The sequence below is a fragment of the Tenebrio molitor genome, chromosome 5 (genome assembly GCF_963966145.1).
Source record: "Tenebrio molitor chromosome 5, icTenMoli1.1, whole genome shotgun sequence".
NCBI classification, from domain to species: domain Eukaryota; kingdom Metazoa; phylum Arthropoda; class Insecta; order Coleoptera; family Tenebrionidae; genus Tenebrio; species Tenebrio molitor.
Genome location: NC_091050.1, coordinates 1021279 through 1035872, shown reverse-complemented (window position 1 = coordinate 1035872; position 14594 = coordinate 1021279). Strand labels below are relative to the sequence as shown.

The following is a 14594-nucleotide window of genomic DNA, read 5'->3' as shown; positions in this document are numbered from 1 at the left end:
GTCTCGACTTTGGGGATTCCAAAATGTACGGTGAATTTGATCGTGCAGAAATGTCAAAATGACAAATATGCCAAACATTAAAAGCTTGGTTATGAGTAGCTAAGGTATGGTTTAGAAATTTTGACAACAGAATGACACATCTGCCCAGCTTCCCGTGTCCCCAATAGTACGCATGAAGTCCTCTGGTTTTGTAAAATACCATTCATTTAATTTTTCCTGTTGTACATTTATGAATTTGTTCCATCTGGCGTTTCTTGGACCATCAGTTGGGAGATGCTCTTCTTCGAAATTTCGCAGGAATTCTCTAATTGTTAGTTGTTGCAGTAATGTAAGGGCATTGCCAATTTTTGGCAACCTAAAAAATAACAATGGAAATTTCCATTAAACAATCAATATCATGAACTTACCAATTTTTCTTCCAATCGTTTCAAATCTTTTTTTAATAGTTTAATTTCCATTATCAATGCTTGTGCTTCAAGGTCCTTTTTTGACAGAGCTACTTGTGCGTCCAGGTCCTTTTTTGAGAGGATTGCTTGTGTGTCCATTTCCTTTTGTAATAATAGGATTTGCACGTCTTTCTCGTCCATTTATTGTTCTATTAACTACCAAGGATCCAAGGAAACGAGGTGATGCCCGAGGGAACGGTCCCGCCGATCGTGGGCGGCGTAGAAGAATAGCGTCGAGGACGATATCGGGTTTCGCTTTCGGTTCCCCTCTTTTTTTAAATTTTGTTTTTGAACCCTTGTACTTTTCGAGAGTTTTTCTTTTTTTTTATTTATCGCGGCGAGGGCACAAACCTTCATTTTGTGCATAATTATTTAGTGAGAGAAACGTTTTTTTTTTGTTGAAAATAGTCAGATTTGTACATGTGCAGGACGGAGTGAAAATATATCTTTTTATTAAATCACTCGGAGGTCCCGAAGTCTGTTAAATCGTTATTTTGGGAAAATTTCACCAAAAGGGAGAATAAATAACGTAACAGTACCCAACTAAGTACTCCTCTTATTTACAAAATTTTAACATTCTCAATCAGATGTTTTGTGAGAAATGAAATAAGCGAATTGCGACATTCTCTACTGCCATAGGTTTGGTTTCCTTTTGCTGCTTCATTTAAGTACGTGTTTTCATATTATTTTAATTAAGTTTGAATTTTTTTCTAAGTTTCTGTCGAACAAATCGTTAAATCTATTACATACAAGTGTCCCAGAGTTGCAAAAAAGCTCCATAACTTGTTTGTTATTAAAGATATCAACTTTGACTTTTTTCTAGATGATAGCTACGCTTCTACTGCACATTCGGAAAATATTGCGGTATACAAGGTGTCTCAGCTAATATCTCTGTTATTTGCCAACGGATTTTTATGAAATTTAAAATGCAGATATTTTAGACCGTGAAGGTTCAATTAGTAATAATAAAATTACCCCAAGTTAAAAAATGTAATTTTAACACATGTTTCCTTTATCGAAAATAATGCACGATTATTATTAGATTGTTAAACATTAAAAAATAAGGGTCTACACAAACAATTAAGTAAATCACTTGTCTGATTCAACGAAAAGATTAGATTTTGTCGTTAAAAATTTAATGTAAAATTTGAAGGTATTTGAGCAGTTACCTTTTGAAACAATTGATGATTAATTGCCAAGCAACATTTTGTACACCCTTTAAAGTCTGTCAAAATTGGGCGCGCTTTATTAGAAACGTCAAATTGTGAAAATTTATTGAAAATACTCTAAAAATAGAATACAGCGGCAGAAATTTCAATATTGTTGAAAAAGGAAAAAAAAATTGCCTATGGAGAGTGTCGTAAGAACTTCAATGACACAGTTCGTTTTCTCGTGGAACACTATCCAAATGTAGGCTTTACAAAATGTAAGGTTAAGAGAGTCGTCAATTTATTTGAAGACACAGGAAGCGTACGTGAACTAAATTACCTTGCTAAAATATCCCGATCGTGTTTTAGTCCTTTATGGAAGAATTAAAGCATCCAGTATAATAAATTACGTCCAAATGTTGTCTTTAACTTTGTAAGTGTTTGTAAGATTAGCAAGATAACGTCAAATATGTCACCTGCGCATCTGGGAAAAGGGATGACCAAAATTCTGCAAAACTGCGCGTTTGTTTCATACGCGTCTACGTTTTTGCACTTGCAGCCACGTTTAACACAGTTTTTTGCTTTTTTCTTGGAAACCAGACATCTTTCAAGGACGAGTTTTTCCCTACAGCATTTTTTATTGACGATCAATTTTTTATGTAAATCTTAATTGATTCAACATTTTAAAAAGGCATGTAAAAATTACGTTTTTAAGACTTGGGTGATTGCATTAACGGGATTTTATTCTTCACCGTCCAAAATATCTGCATTTTAAATTTCACAAAAATCTGCTGGAAAATAACTGAGTTTTTAGGCTTGAAAGTCTTAGCTGAGGCACCCACCTCGTATATACAGTGTGTCTCAATATTATAAAAACACTAAAGTTATGTTTTTTTTAAACGGTACCTACCCAGTTTGATTTTATTTTTGAATTCTATGCTAAATTATGAATCAAATTTATACAGGTCGTTTATACTTATCTGCGATCGTTTTTGATCAGTGGCGCTTTTTTTTACCAGAATTTCGAATTGCAGGGGTCCCTTCGAAAATTCATACCTTCCAAATTGTTGCAAATAAATTAAAATGATTGACGCTGTTTGATTTCTGAATGTTTGCCACATCTGCTGAGTGTTTACTCAATAATGTGCTTAGTCGCATATGCCTACTGCGATTTTTTAAATATAACATCGTAATTATCTAAGTATCTAAACCAGAAACCACGGTAGTACAATCTACAGTGAACCAAGGAACCTTGATCTACAAAATCCTCCCACACTAGGAATCATCATCCTTTCAGAACCACCCCAAGGTAGGCAGAACTGTATTTTCCAGTTTTTCGTCATCAACAAAATGTGTAATAACCCTGTGGTCTTGACCACGTCGAAAGAACTGTAGCAGCCAGACGTTTTACATGGAAAACACGTTTCCAGTAATTATCTATAATTTACTACAACGAACGGTGGGAACTATCAAGGTTAGTTTTTGTCTTTATATCGCAGTGATTGATGAAAAACTGTTATTATCATTTTGCTTTCACGCGTCTGGGTGTGCACAATTCAGCCAAATCCGAACAAATCCAATCAATTCATAATTTTTTTTAAGTTTGTGTTTTTTCGATAACAATGTTGTTCAAGACGATTTTATTGGTGTTTTTGATCAGTGTTAACCTCCCACAGCACGACTCCCTCGCCGTAAAGAGTTTGTATTTTTTTCTCCATCTGTTTTTTTTTGTATTGTTCTTCTTCTTGTAGGTATTGTCGATAAACTTGTTCCCCAAGAGGTTCAAAAAGTTTTCGTCGCAACAGAAGACAGCACTGAGGATGTCTCAGAGAAGGAGGAACACGGCACGTTTGATTTTTTCGGAAGAGACATTCTCAGAAAGACCTCGAGGAAACTCGGTGAACTGAAAGAAGCCATCAAAGTCACCTTTTCGAGGGACACTCAAGGGTTAGATTGTAACGAGACACTGTCAGAAGGGACGCTCGACAAGTTTAAGTCAAGAATCAAAGCCATATATCCAGGTAGAAATATTATACTTCCCTGGCTTTAGAAGTGTCTAGTTTTTTTTTTAAACTTCTAAACATTTTGCTAAACTTGTTTCTTTCAGGTACCAAATGGTGTGGCGGCGGCAACATCTCCGAGTCCTACGACGACCTAGGCAAATATTCAGACACCGACAAGTGTTGCAGAGAGCACGACCTGTGTCCAGACAATATTCCTGCAGATTCGACCAAACACGATTTAGTCAACACTGGTTTGTTCACGAGATCGCATTGCGATTGTGACAGAAAATTTTATGAATGTCTGAAGGATGCAGATAGTACTGTGTCCAAGAGTATAGGATTTACTTATTTCACAGTTTTGGGACCTCAGTGTTTTAGATATGACTATCCGATCGACGTTTGTGTGGAAGAAGAGAAGTAATTTGTTGGTTGTAGTGATTTGGTGGTGGTTTTTAATTTGAACTTGTTGCAGAGGTAAATGTGTTGCGTATGTGACGAACAAGAGGGAGCCGAAGAAGTACCAGTGGTTCGACAGCCCAAAGTTTTAACTGAAGCATTGATAATTGCGTTTTATTCATTTAAGAAGACACTTGTTAGTTGTTACCAAAGCTAAACGTTTATTTGTTTTTATATGTGGAAAAACCAGTTTACTATAAAGTTGTCCAAACCGGATGTTAGCTAATTAATGTGATGATTTAAAAAGTAATTTATTTTAATAAATGTATAAATTATCCGAACTGTTTTATTTGTTTTTTTTTGTTTAGTTGGCCTCACAGTGCACGAACCTTTTTATGTGAACCGATTAACAATTCTCCTAACAATGCTATAATTAACATGGGTTTTGTTGAGAAACATAATGCATTATACAGGGTGTTTCAAAATTCGCGAATTCCGAATTCAGAGCGTTGTAGGGGATCACTTCAGTAGTCCAAATATGGAAATATGTAAAAAAAAATCGGGACTCCCCCCACAAAGATACATTGGTCTGGAGGTGCACTCTTTGAACTGCGTTTTCTTCAAGTACACGCTGAAAAGTTCAGTGTTTATTGTTATTTATGGTGTAAATGATTGTGGAAAATAATAACGTAAAACAATTTGTTGAGGAATAGCTTTATTTTGGAGTAAAAAAATCTTAAATTTTTGTAATTTTTCTTAAAAATGAAACGGCAACGTAGCTAGAATAGTATTTTGTCACTGTGAATATGAAGGCTGCTATGTATTGAACAAAATTAAAGTATTTTTCGAGCTCCTCTGGGTCCTTCACTATCACGCTCTGAATTCGGAATTCGCGAATTTTGAGACACCCTGTATAAATATTAAGTAAAGAGTTATCTTGAAAGCATGCATGTGAAACAATTTTAGTTGAAGACCTTCAGGATTACCTTCATTCCATATGTCATCTCATTTCTCATTTGAATCTCTTCCAATGTCAATGACTCAAATCTTTCCGTTTGACTGAGTTTCCCTGAAGGCTTCTTTTTGCCATCTATTATTAGCGATTGAAATGATTCATGGGGAATAATCAACCCTCCAAAGAAATAATGACTTTGTTAATATCCCTGTGAATATTTATTATTTATATCCTTATTGCTATCGATATTAACAAAACATGTACAATCGTCAGAAAGTGACGTCTTTTTGCTGCAAACGAATAATCAATGAACCCATAAGAAGTCAACCAGTAGCACAAAATGTACCAAGAGAGTTGGTTGCATTTTTTCGAGTACAACTAATAACACATTTGAAGTTCTCCAAACGCAAAAAGTGTTATGACAACTTCTTCTGACCCAACAAAAAACTAACAGAATAATGAATTACCACTACCAAAACACTATGACGGGTACGTTGTTGCTATAATGTTTCACCTTTATAGTTTTTGTTCGTTTCAGATGACCCGATAAAAACAGTTCGACTGTTGTGTTATGACCTTTACCAGCTAAAATGGGTGAAGTTTGTCCTAAAGTACACTTTCTGCTTTAACGCATTATATGTACTCTTGTACATCTTCGCGTTCATTTTTGTCTTCAATCTCCACGACATGATTTGCTACGGACCACATTTCTTACTAATGGCATACGTAACACTCTTCTTTCTTCTTAATCATATAACTGTCGATCAAATTTCTAGCCGGCATTTATGATATTTGTCTTGATTAAAAACGACGGAATGATTGATGATATTCTGGATTTGATGATATTTTGGGATGCTGGGTGTGCTGGCCAACATGTTAAATCAAAAATAATCAGTGAGGCGAGGTACATCAATATCGCTGCGGCAACGACTGCAGTCTTTGGTGTGCTCTCTGTTGCGTCTTTCGTTTACCCAAATAGCAAGGAAAGCGACACAGTTTTTTTGGTTCGACTTCAAAGAGATTGGTTGCCCTTTCAAAACATATTTCTGGACATCTTCCTGAAATTAGCGTTGTGTGTTATTGGTTTTGTGTCAACTGCACACGCTTTTCATATGTTGTATATTACACAACATATAAAATTTCAGTTGTATATGTTGAACGAGTACATCGGGAAAATGGGTGATCGCGATGACGACGAAAGTGTATATGATGAAGCGTATCAAGAGGAGATTGGATTTAGAATAAAATTCTGCATTAAGAGGCATAATGAGGCAATTGGGTGAGTATCCAACAGTGTCAATCAGAACTAGACTTATTTCACTCCAAGCTGGAGTGCCAGATATCTAGATTTCATTGTCTATGGTTTCTCCAAAGACAAACTGCAAAAGAACCAATTGACAACTCTTCTTACAATCTTGTCAAATCATTTACTACTTATTCTGTTCAGACAGAAATGGTTCGAAAGATTTGTTTTGATTTCAGAATGAAAACCGGCAGTTTAAATAAAATGGCGGCGGATGTAACGCCATCTTTTTTGGCTGGAACTGTTTCAGTAATAGGATTTTGTTGTATTTACATACTCGATCAGGTTTCGAACACTTTCTTCTCATTTTAACACTTTTCCCACTTGAAATTCTTGTAGTTCGGAGATGGATACAATGGCGTTTTACGTTTTACAACTATGGGTGGCACGGGCTTGTTGATCTTCTTAATTTCCTTTTGCTCCGGTCAAAGTATCCAAGATGAGGTAGGTAAAAACAATTTGTATTGATCGTGCTCTTTAACGCGAGCAAATTTTAGACGGAGAAAATTTTCGTGGCTTTAACTGAACAAAAATGGTACAACTGGAATAGCAAAAATAAAAAAATGCTGTTGATCGCTTTGTGCAACAGTCTGGAACCTGTAAAAATTGAATTTTTTGCGCTGCTTCCAATCAATTATGCCAGTGGAGTTGCTGTTAGTAATGTTTTCAGAAAATGTTGCTATGGTGAATAACAAATCGTTATCTTACAGTTATGTAGAATGGTCTATTCAGTGATTTCGGTCTTTATATCTATAGTTGACTTCAATTGGTAATTTTAGAACTGAGCTATCTACAAATTAAAGCCCCGAGTAGTAGATACTTGCAATGAAAATGTGCATTTCTGTTGGGAATTAAAACCATTGTTTAAATTGTTTATTATGTCACGCGTTCAAATGAAAACCGTTTAGAACAGTGTAAAGTTTAAATTTCCCGCCGTTTGACACGAATGACATTTGTTTATGTTTAATCAGGACATAATTAAACATGTTTGTTTTCAGCAAAGAGTGCCCTTAGATATTTGCTTCGAGAATAGGAATCGTTAAGTTGTTCTATTTTTAATCTAAAACATTGCAAAGAAAGAAAAAAAGAAAAATTGTTTGGCTGTAAATTTTAGGTTAGCTGTCAACATGCTCCAATTAATCCACGCTGTAAAAAACCAACAATTGATGGTTTCCAACGGTTCCCAGCCCAGGAGTTCATTGAACGCGCGAATATTTTGTGTTGTTAAAGTCCATTCAAAAAACTACCACCTGTTGCTTTAGGTTGGTAAAATTTAAAAAACCCTAGGTAGATATTTTTTCATACTAGTTGGTAACTATAAATTATGACATTTATTTGATTCAAAATAAAATTCAATTGCTTTGAATTCCGTTCATATTGTTTTATTAGCAGCACGTTTCATTTATTTATTGATTCTTATTATTTTTACTTAAACATGCCCAGAAAAACAAGACATTTAATAAACACTTAACCTCAAAACGCCAAATTTTACACTAAACAACGTTGCAGATAGTAATTATCGAGGAAAATGCGACGTTGGTGGTTTTTTGACTTTTGAATGGACTTTATATGTATATTTGTATTTAACCATTTGAACCCACATGCGTAAAACTTTGATACACACCAATAAAACATTTTAAAAATCACTTCTCGGTATTTATTTTTATACCTTTTCATAAACCTGAAGCAATCGATACACCTTTGATAACTTTTTACTTGTTAATTACATTACTCAATAGCATCATCTTCGTATCTTATTTCTAATTAAAGAGTCTACTTGTCTTGTGACAACGAGATGATCTTGTTTGAGAATCCATGTGTTTTCACAACAGAAATATATAAATAATTCATTAGTATAAATGTCTTTAGATCTTCTGGATTCATTACGGCACAAATTTGAAATAATTCCAGAAGTTATTCATCTTGGTTTTCCAAATCGTCTGAGAAGTACCAAAGTCATTACACTCCAAAAGAAAAACCATCAAAGTTCTGTATTTGTCAGCGAAAGGTCAGCGGAAAATCCAGTGCGAACGCTTTGCCACCAGATAAGAAGAAGTTTCTAACAGTGATAATTGGTGGTTACACACTTCGTAGTAGTGTGTAAAATATGAATGAAATAATCATTCCACAACTCCCGCCCACAATAGGAAGCATCATCCACTCAAAAATCCCCATCATCAGTCTTCGGCTGTCATCAATAAAACGTGTAATATCCCTGCGGTGTTGAACACATCGAGAAAACATTACCATGCACACGTTTTACACGGAAAACAGTAGCGATTCTCGTAATTATGATATGATTTAGTACAACGGTGGGAACTATCAAGGTTAATTTTTTTCTTTATATCGCAGTGATTGATCAAAAACTTGTATTATCACATTTGGCATCGACGCGTTCACCTCTTCACAACTGCAACTGAAATCAGAAGAGTGTACAATGTTGTTCAAGACAGTTTTATTGGTGTTTTTGATCGGTGTTTGTCTCCTGCAACACGACTCCCTCGCCCAAAAAAGTTTGTATTTTCCTTCTGCATGTGGTTTTTTGTATTGTTCTTCTTCTTGTAGGTATTGTCGGTAGATTTGTCCCCCAAGAAGTGCAAGAGGTGTTGGTCGCAGAAGAAGACAACAAAGTGGATCTTCCAGATAGGGAGGAACACGGCACACTTGATTTCTTCGGGAGAGACTTTATCAGGAAGGCGTCGAGGAAAATCGGTGAATGGAAAAATGCCTTCAAAGTTAGGTTTTCGAGGGACACTCAAGGGTTAGATTGTAACAAAACACTGTCGGAAGGGAAGGTCGACAAGTTTAAGTCAAGAGTCAAAGCCATATATCCAGGTAGAGATGCCAATCTATTTTGAATTTTTTTCGAAAATCAAAAATTTTTACCTAGAAGAATGTTGCATTTTTGTAAATTCTAAACATTTTGTGAAACTTGTTGCTTTCAGGTACCAAATGGTGTGGCGACGGCAACATCTCCAAGTCCTACGACGACCTAGGCAAATACTCAGTCACCGACAAATGCTGCAGAGAGCACGATTTGTGTCCAGACAATATTCCTGCAGATTCGACCAAATACGATTTAGTCAACACTGGTTTGTTCACGAGATCGCATTGCGATTGTGACAGAAAATTTTATGAATGTCTGAAAAATGCGAACAATGTGGTGGCCAGGAGTATAGGATTTACATATTTCACAGTTTTGGGACCTCAGTGTTTTAGATATGATTACCCGATCCACGCCTGCATGGACAAACAGAGGTGAGTTTTTGGTTTTTGTGATTTGGTGGTTTCTATTTTGAAATTGTTGCAGAGGTAAATGCGTTGCATATGCGATGAACAGGCGACAATCCAAGATGTACCAGTGGTTCGACTGCCCAAAATTTTAACTGAATCTTTTGCAATTAGGTTTTATTGATTCAAGAAGATAATTGTTGCCAAAGCTTGACGTTTATTTATTTTTATGTGTAGGAAAAGCTGTTCAGGCTCAAATGGCCCAAATTTGTTAATAAATGTGAAGATGTTTAAAATAATTTATTAATAAATACAACTACAAATGATTCCCCGAAACTTGATTTTTATTACCTTGATCTTAATATTTTGAAGCACAAGAACTTCACGGTCAGTTTTTCCAGAATTCTTGGGTCCAAAAAGGTTCTTCCGGTTCATTCAAAAATGAGATTCATATTTTGGTGTCTAGAGAATCCCCAATAAAACGTGTACAAATAATTGTGTGTGAAGATGTCAGGTCCTTAATTAACGCCCTCTATAGTAATAAATAATTAAAACATTTCTGTCGTGAATTATTGATCTGAACTGTTAATGGTTTTCTTAATCTCCTTCTATTCATTTTTTATTGAAACATTGAAGTATATTAATATCAACAAGACAGTCAGAATGATCTGAAGGTTACTTCTTTTTACGAAAAATGGATAATCAATAATCAATCAAGCACACGAAGCTGACCAGTAGATGACAATGTTTTCGAATATCGTGCGTTCAAATGAAATCCTGGGCTAAGTAGGCGTTGGAAAAATGGAACCGTTTAGAACAGTGTAAAGTTTGAATTTCCCGCCGTTTGACACGAATGACATTTGTTTATGTTTAATCTGGACATAATTGAATAAGTTTGTTTTCAGCAAAGGGCGCCCTTAGATATTTGCTTCGAAAATAGGAATCGTTAAGTTATTATATTTTTAATGTAAAACATTGCAAAGAAAGAAAAAAAAAAGAAAGATTTTTTTGGCTCTAAATTTTAGGTTAGCCGTCAACATGCTCCAATTAATCTACGCTTTAAAAAAGCACAACAATTGACGGTTTCCAACGCCTTCCTAGCCCAGGATTTCATTAGACAAATATTTGATTTGATCATTTGCAAAATTTACTACACACTCCGTGCGGTAAACAGATAGTTTGCTTAGTGTGTAAAAATCAAGATACCGTAGCTGTTTAAAATGTGTAAACATGTCGCTGAAAAACTATAAAATGGACCTTATCTAATTTAGGGAATGAAACAGGAATTATAAATTTTATCGTTGAAAGTTCTGAGATTTTTTTAACAAACTTCCAGTAAGTCTTTATTGTCTCTAATATTCCCTAGAATTTTCTAAAAAAATATTCAAATCATTTTTACGTAGATCTGTCATCTGATTAACAAATTAGACATACTACATTTTATTCACAAAGAAATGCCATATTTTTCAAACTTAAACTAATGGTAGAGAAATGATAATTATTAAAAAAAAATATCTACTATAGCCATTACATGTGACGGAATGAAACGAAAGTACGTGGGTTATTAAAGATAATTTATGCTATGCCACATAAATGACAAATGAAAATAATAATGCAAGCAGTAGTTGATCGAAATATGTAGATTTCAGCTGCACAAATATTCAAAACAAAAATTGTAGCAACAGTAGCAATCAAACACATTTTTTTAACGAGCGATCACCATAATTTTTTATATGCAACTCATGTACTCAAAAACTTCGATTTTCCTTTTGCTATGGGCACTTTTTCCTCTGCCACAAGCGTCTCCAGCAGAACAAGGTCTGTATTATATTTAATTCGCAGCGCTCGCGTGTGTACACTTCCCACTTACAAAATTGTTCCAGAAAATGAAAGACACACCAGCCCTTTGGTATTTTTGCTTGGTACTGTTACAAAACAAATCAACACTCGAATCGTCATTGCAGCTAATAAAACATTCCTACTTCTCAAAGAGAAACACGTCTTCTTGCACCCAGGTCTCTACCAAATTCCAAAATCGCCGAAAATTTTGCTTTTTCCGTTTTTCTAGGCACCAATTGGTGTGGTGTCGGCCACAAATCTGGATCTTACGACGATTTAGGTTATTTTGCTGAGAGCGATCGTTGTTGCCGAGAACACGACTTTTGTTCCAAGAAAATCAGGCCAGGAGAAACCAGTTCTGTGTTTAATCTGACAAACACAGGACTAATTGTCCGGTCGGACTGCAGTTGTGATGCAAGATTCTACAACTGTTTGAAGAAAGTGGACTCCAGTGTTTCAAAAGAAATGGGGTTTTTGTACTTTATGGTTTTTGTGAAGCAGTGTTTCAGAGAAGACTATCCTGTGGTGGGTTGTCTGCTAAGAAAACAGTAATGATCCATTTTATACATTTTTTTTTTTTGGTTTTTATATCTTGGGTGTTTCAGTGGGAGGTGTGTCGTGTACCTGTACGATAGGAAGAAAGAAAAAATTTATCAGTGGTTTGACAATCCTGTATTTAGGAACTGACTGAAATGGAAAGACAAAATTTAAAAATTCAAGCGTAATTCTACAAGAAACTTTATTATATCCTTAATTCCAAAGAACTGTAACATTAACCTTGAAATTTGTTTATTCTTTTTTTTTATTTATTTTGTTATCACCAGAAAAATATATCTTCTAAATTCATGTTATGGAAATTCGAGAACCTACGTATTTTGTAAAGTGCGGAACTTATCACATTTACACAATCACAGTTTCTGTAAACACGTCCAAAATTTGAAAATTTCAAGTCTTTTAAAACAGTTTCAAAGTGTTTGAATTGTTCTTTTTCACTTGTTACGTACAATGTAGTTAGGTGCTACAATGGGTAGAGTAAGTCTTATGAAATGTTTTGAATTTTTCAAAATCCTCTTGTTAGTCTATGTACCTATTAATAAACTGGGTGTACTTGGGAAACGTTCGGGTGGATTTATGTCTGGTGTGGGGCAAATGGACTGAATGCATTAAAAAAACTATGATAAAAAATTTCATTGTTCATACATATTGAAAAAAAAAGAATAGTGCATGACACTAAAGCCTTGTGTTGGGTATTTTTCTTCACCATTAACCGAGTACTGTGGCCAAGCGCATAGCGCGCCACTTTACATTCGGGAGGTCCCGGGTTCTAACCCCGGTGCCGCCTGACCAGGTGTGGGTTTTTTTCAGAGGTTTCCCCACACCATCACATCGTGGAATGTCTCATTTCACAGATAAAGCGAATGCTGGGTCAGTATCAACCTCTCAGTACCTACCAGCTTCCTTCCGCACCCATCCTCACCGTACCCATCCCGAACCTCCCCGTCAGTGTGGCTGAAAAGGCTCTGGAACGCCTCAGCAGCCCGCCCCCCTTCGGGAGGGAATGAAAGATGTATCCTCCCTTCACGATTATGTTGTCATAGATAAGAAACAAACAATTCCATTTGACATTTTCTTTTTTACAAATCTGAAAATGAGTTAAAACGTTCAGTATAGTTGTCACGTGACTATTCCGCCCCTTTCTGTCATCGTTCAAAAATTTTGAATGACATCCTACCCTGTTAATGACGGATTAGGAAAGAACTTTATCCATATAATACGTCTGTATAAAAATGTGCAATGCAATTGACAAATAAAACCATCTGAATTTTTCGCGGGAACACCCGGTATACACACTTTGAGGGTCTACCTAATAATATTTTGCACATATCAATCAATTTGTTTATAAGAATTTACAGAAAACATTTTTTTATTGGTTCACTAGGTACCTATATCCGAAAATCCACATATTTGTTAACTAACTGAATTAACAATTATGAGAATAGCTTACGACAAACTTGTCTCAAATCCAAATTTGAATCTTTACGAATAACACTTTTTGCATACTTAATATTTTGTTGATAATAATTCCGCTTACCTTCCGTAATATCACATTTTATCAGTGTATAAACTTTAATAGGTTCTCTGTTAAAGATAAGTATGTTTATACTTTGAAACCTATTACGTAGTACGAGACTTTTCTTTCTTGTAAAAAATAATCTGCAGCTGGAAGTGAAGAACCAACTGCACCAAGCAGATTTTTAAATTTTCCCCTCATTGCACATTTTCCAGATAATTTTATTTTTAGCGTGAGATTGTGGTGAAACTCTTTCTTGTGACATTAGGAGTAGTGCCAATTATTCTCTTCTCACAAAATAAAACAGGTTAGTAAAATTAAAAATCACGACTGATTTCTTGTCTTTATTTTTTTTTTAGACAATTTGTACCTAAAAAAATCTAATGCTGTCGCACAATATCCACTGTCAGTTCCTCGACTCGTTGGTCACATGTCAAGACGACTGTTGGGTATTTCCTTGTCTACAGACATTGTACCAGGTGAGATCGTCATTACGTCTATTTCATCAGTCATCACTGATGAAATTATGGTCGCAGGTACAAAATGGTGTGGCCGCGGCGACATAGCAGATTCAGAAGACGATTTGGGTATGTTTTCCCAAACCGATGCTTGCTGTAGAGAACACGACACGTGCCCAGATACCATCTTGGCAAACTCAAGCAGACATGGATTCAGAAACGCCGGTTCCACCACCATCTCCCATTGCGACTGCGACGAAAAGTTTCACAAGTGTCTGAAAGAAGTTGACACTTTTGACTCCAACATTATCGGGTTTGGGTATTTTACATTTTTTGAGCCCAGGTGTTTCAGAGAAGATTATCCAGTGGTCAAGTGCAAGCACTACAAATTCGTCCCTTATGCTGTAAAAAAAAGGTAATTGCAATTTGTTGCAAGTGTTGGAGGTCAGTGAGAAAGTTTTAGATATAGAGTGAGGTGCCTCCAGCAGGAGTTCAACAAAGAAGGTGAAAAGAGGTTTCAATGGTTTGATACTCCGCCCTACTAGATGAACCAAGATTTAAATCAGATTTAAATATTTTTTCTAGAATTGTAATAAATAGTTAAGAAGGTTACGTTATGAATAAAAATACAGAGTAATTGTTTTTTCGACAAGGGAGGAAATGACCCTGACAGAGGTATTCTTGTATATAATACATTACATTTTTATTGCCGGTCGTCTCAGTTTCTAGTCAATAGAGCAACTG

General features: G+C 35.5%; 3 protein-coding genes and 1 long non-coding RNA gene across 4 annotated transcripts; all 4 read left to right on the top strand.

The window, feature by feature from the left end:
• Window positions 1-2827: 2827 nt before the first annotated feature.
• Window positions 2828-4330, top strand: LOC138130350 (phospholipase A2-like). Its single transcript, XM_069046799.1, has 4 exons — window positions 2828-3292; window positions 3346-3615; window positions 3702-4014; window positions 4070-4330. Exons 1-4 carry the CDS (start codon window positions 3217-3219, stop codon window positions 4143-4145), a joined length of 735 nt encoding a protein of 244 aa, XP_068902900.1. The 5' UTR covers window positions 2828-3216; the 3' UTR covers window positions 4146-4330.
• A 1238-nt stretch (window positions 4331-5568) lies between these two features.
• On the top strand, window positions 5569-7717 carry LOC138130359 (uncharacterized). Its single transcript, XR_011159582.1, has 5 exons — window positions 5569-6227; window positions 6431-6536; window positions 6591-6695; window positions 6749-6904; window positions 6962-7717. It is a non-coding gene; the product is annotated as an uncharacterized lncRNA (long non-coding RNA).
• A 633-nt stretch (window positions 7718-8350) lies between these two features.
• Window positions 8351-9818, top strand: LOC138130351 (phospholipase A2-like). Its single transcript, XM_069046800.1, has 4 exons — window positions 8351-8764; window positions 8817-9086; window positions 9197-9509; window positions 9562-9818. The coding sequence occupies exons 1-4, from the start codon at window positions 8689-8691 to the stop codon at window positions 9635-9637; spliced, it is 735 nt and encodes a 244-aa protein (XP_068902901.1). The 5' UTR covers window positions 8351-8688; the 3' UTR covers window positions 9638-9818.
• A 2196-nt stretch (window positions 9819-12014) lies between these two features.
• On the top strand, window positions 12015-14543 carry LOC138130352 (phospholipase A2-like). The gene is made up of 5 exons (XM_069046801.1): window positions 12015-12353; window positions 13624-13699; window positions 13752-13871; window positions 13929-14265; window positions 14314-14543. Exons 1-5 carry the CDS (start codon window positions 12345-12347, stop codon window positions 14393-14395), a joined length of 624 nt encoding a protein of 207 aa, XP_068902902.1. The 5' UTR covers window positions 12015-12344; the 3' UTR covers window positions 14396-14543.
• The last annotated feature ends 51 nt before the right edge of the window (window positions 14544-14594 follow it).

Bases quoted from the DNA above. Each gene is read 5' to 3' on its own strand.
- LOC138130350 (XM_069046799.1), top strand. From the start codon at position 3,217: ATGTTGTTCAAGACGATTTTATTGGTGTTTTTGATCAGTGTTAACCTC. The intron at 3,293-3,345 runs GTTTGTATTTTT...TTCTTCTTGTAG, and splicing joins CGACTCCCTCGCCGTAAAGA to GTATTGTCGATAAACTTGTT. The intron at 4,015-4,069 runs GTAATTTGTTGG...AACTTGTTGCAG, and splicing joins GTTTGTGTGGAAGAAGAGAA to AGGTAAATGTGTTGCGTATG.
- LOC138130351 (XM_069046800.1), top strand. From the start codon at position 8,689: ATGTTGTTCAAGACAGTTTTATTGGTGTTTTTGATCGGTGTTTGTCTC. The intron at 8,765-8,816 runs GTTTGTATTTTC...TTCTTCTTGTAG, and splicing joins CGACTCCCTCGCCCAAAAAA to GTATTGTCGGTAGATTTGTC. The intron at 9,087-9,196 runs GTAGAGATGCCA...TGTTGCTTTCAG, and splicing joins AGTCAAAGCCATATATCCAG to GTACCAAATGGTGTGGCGAC.
- LOC138130352 (XM_069046801.1), top strand. The intron at 13,872-13,928 runs GTGAGATCGTCA...TTATGGTCGCAG, and splicing joins GTCTACAGACATTGTACCAG to GTACAAAATGGTGTGGCCGC. The intron at 14,266-14,313 runs GTAATTGCAATT...AGAAAGTTTTAG, and splicing joins CCTTATGCTGTAAAAAAAAG to ATATAGAGTGAGGTGCCTCC.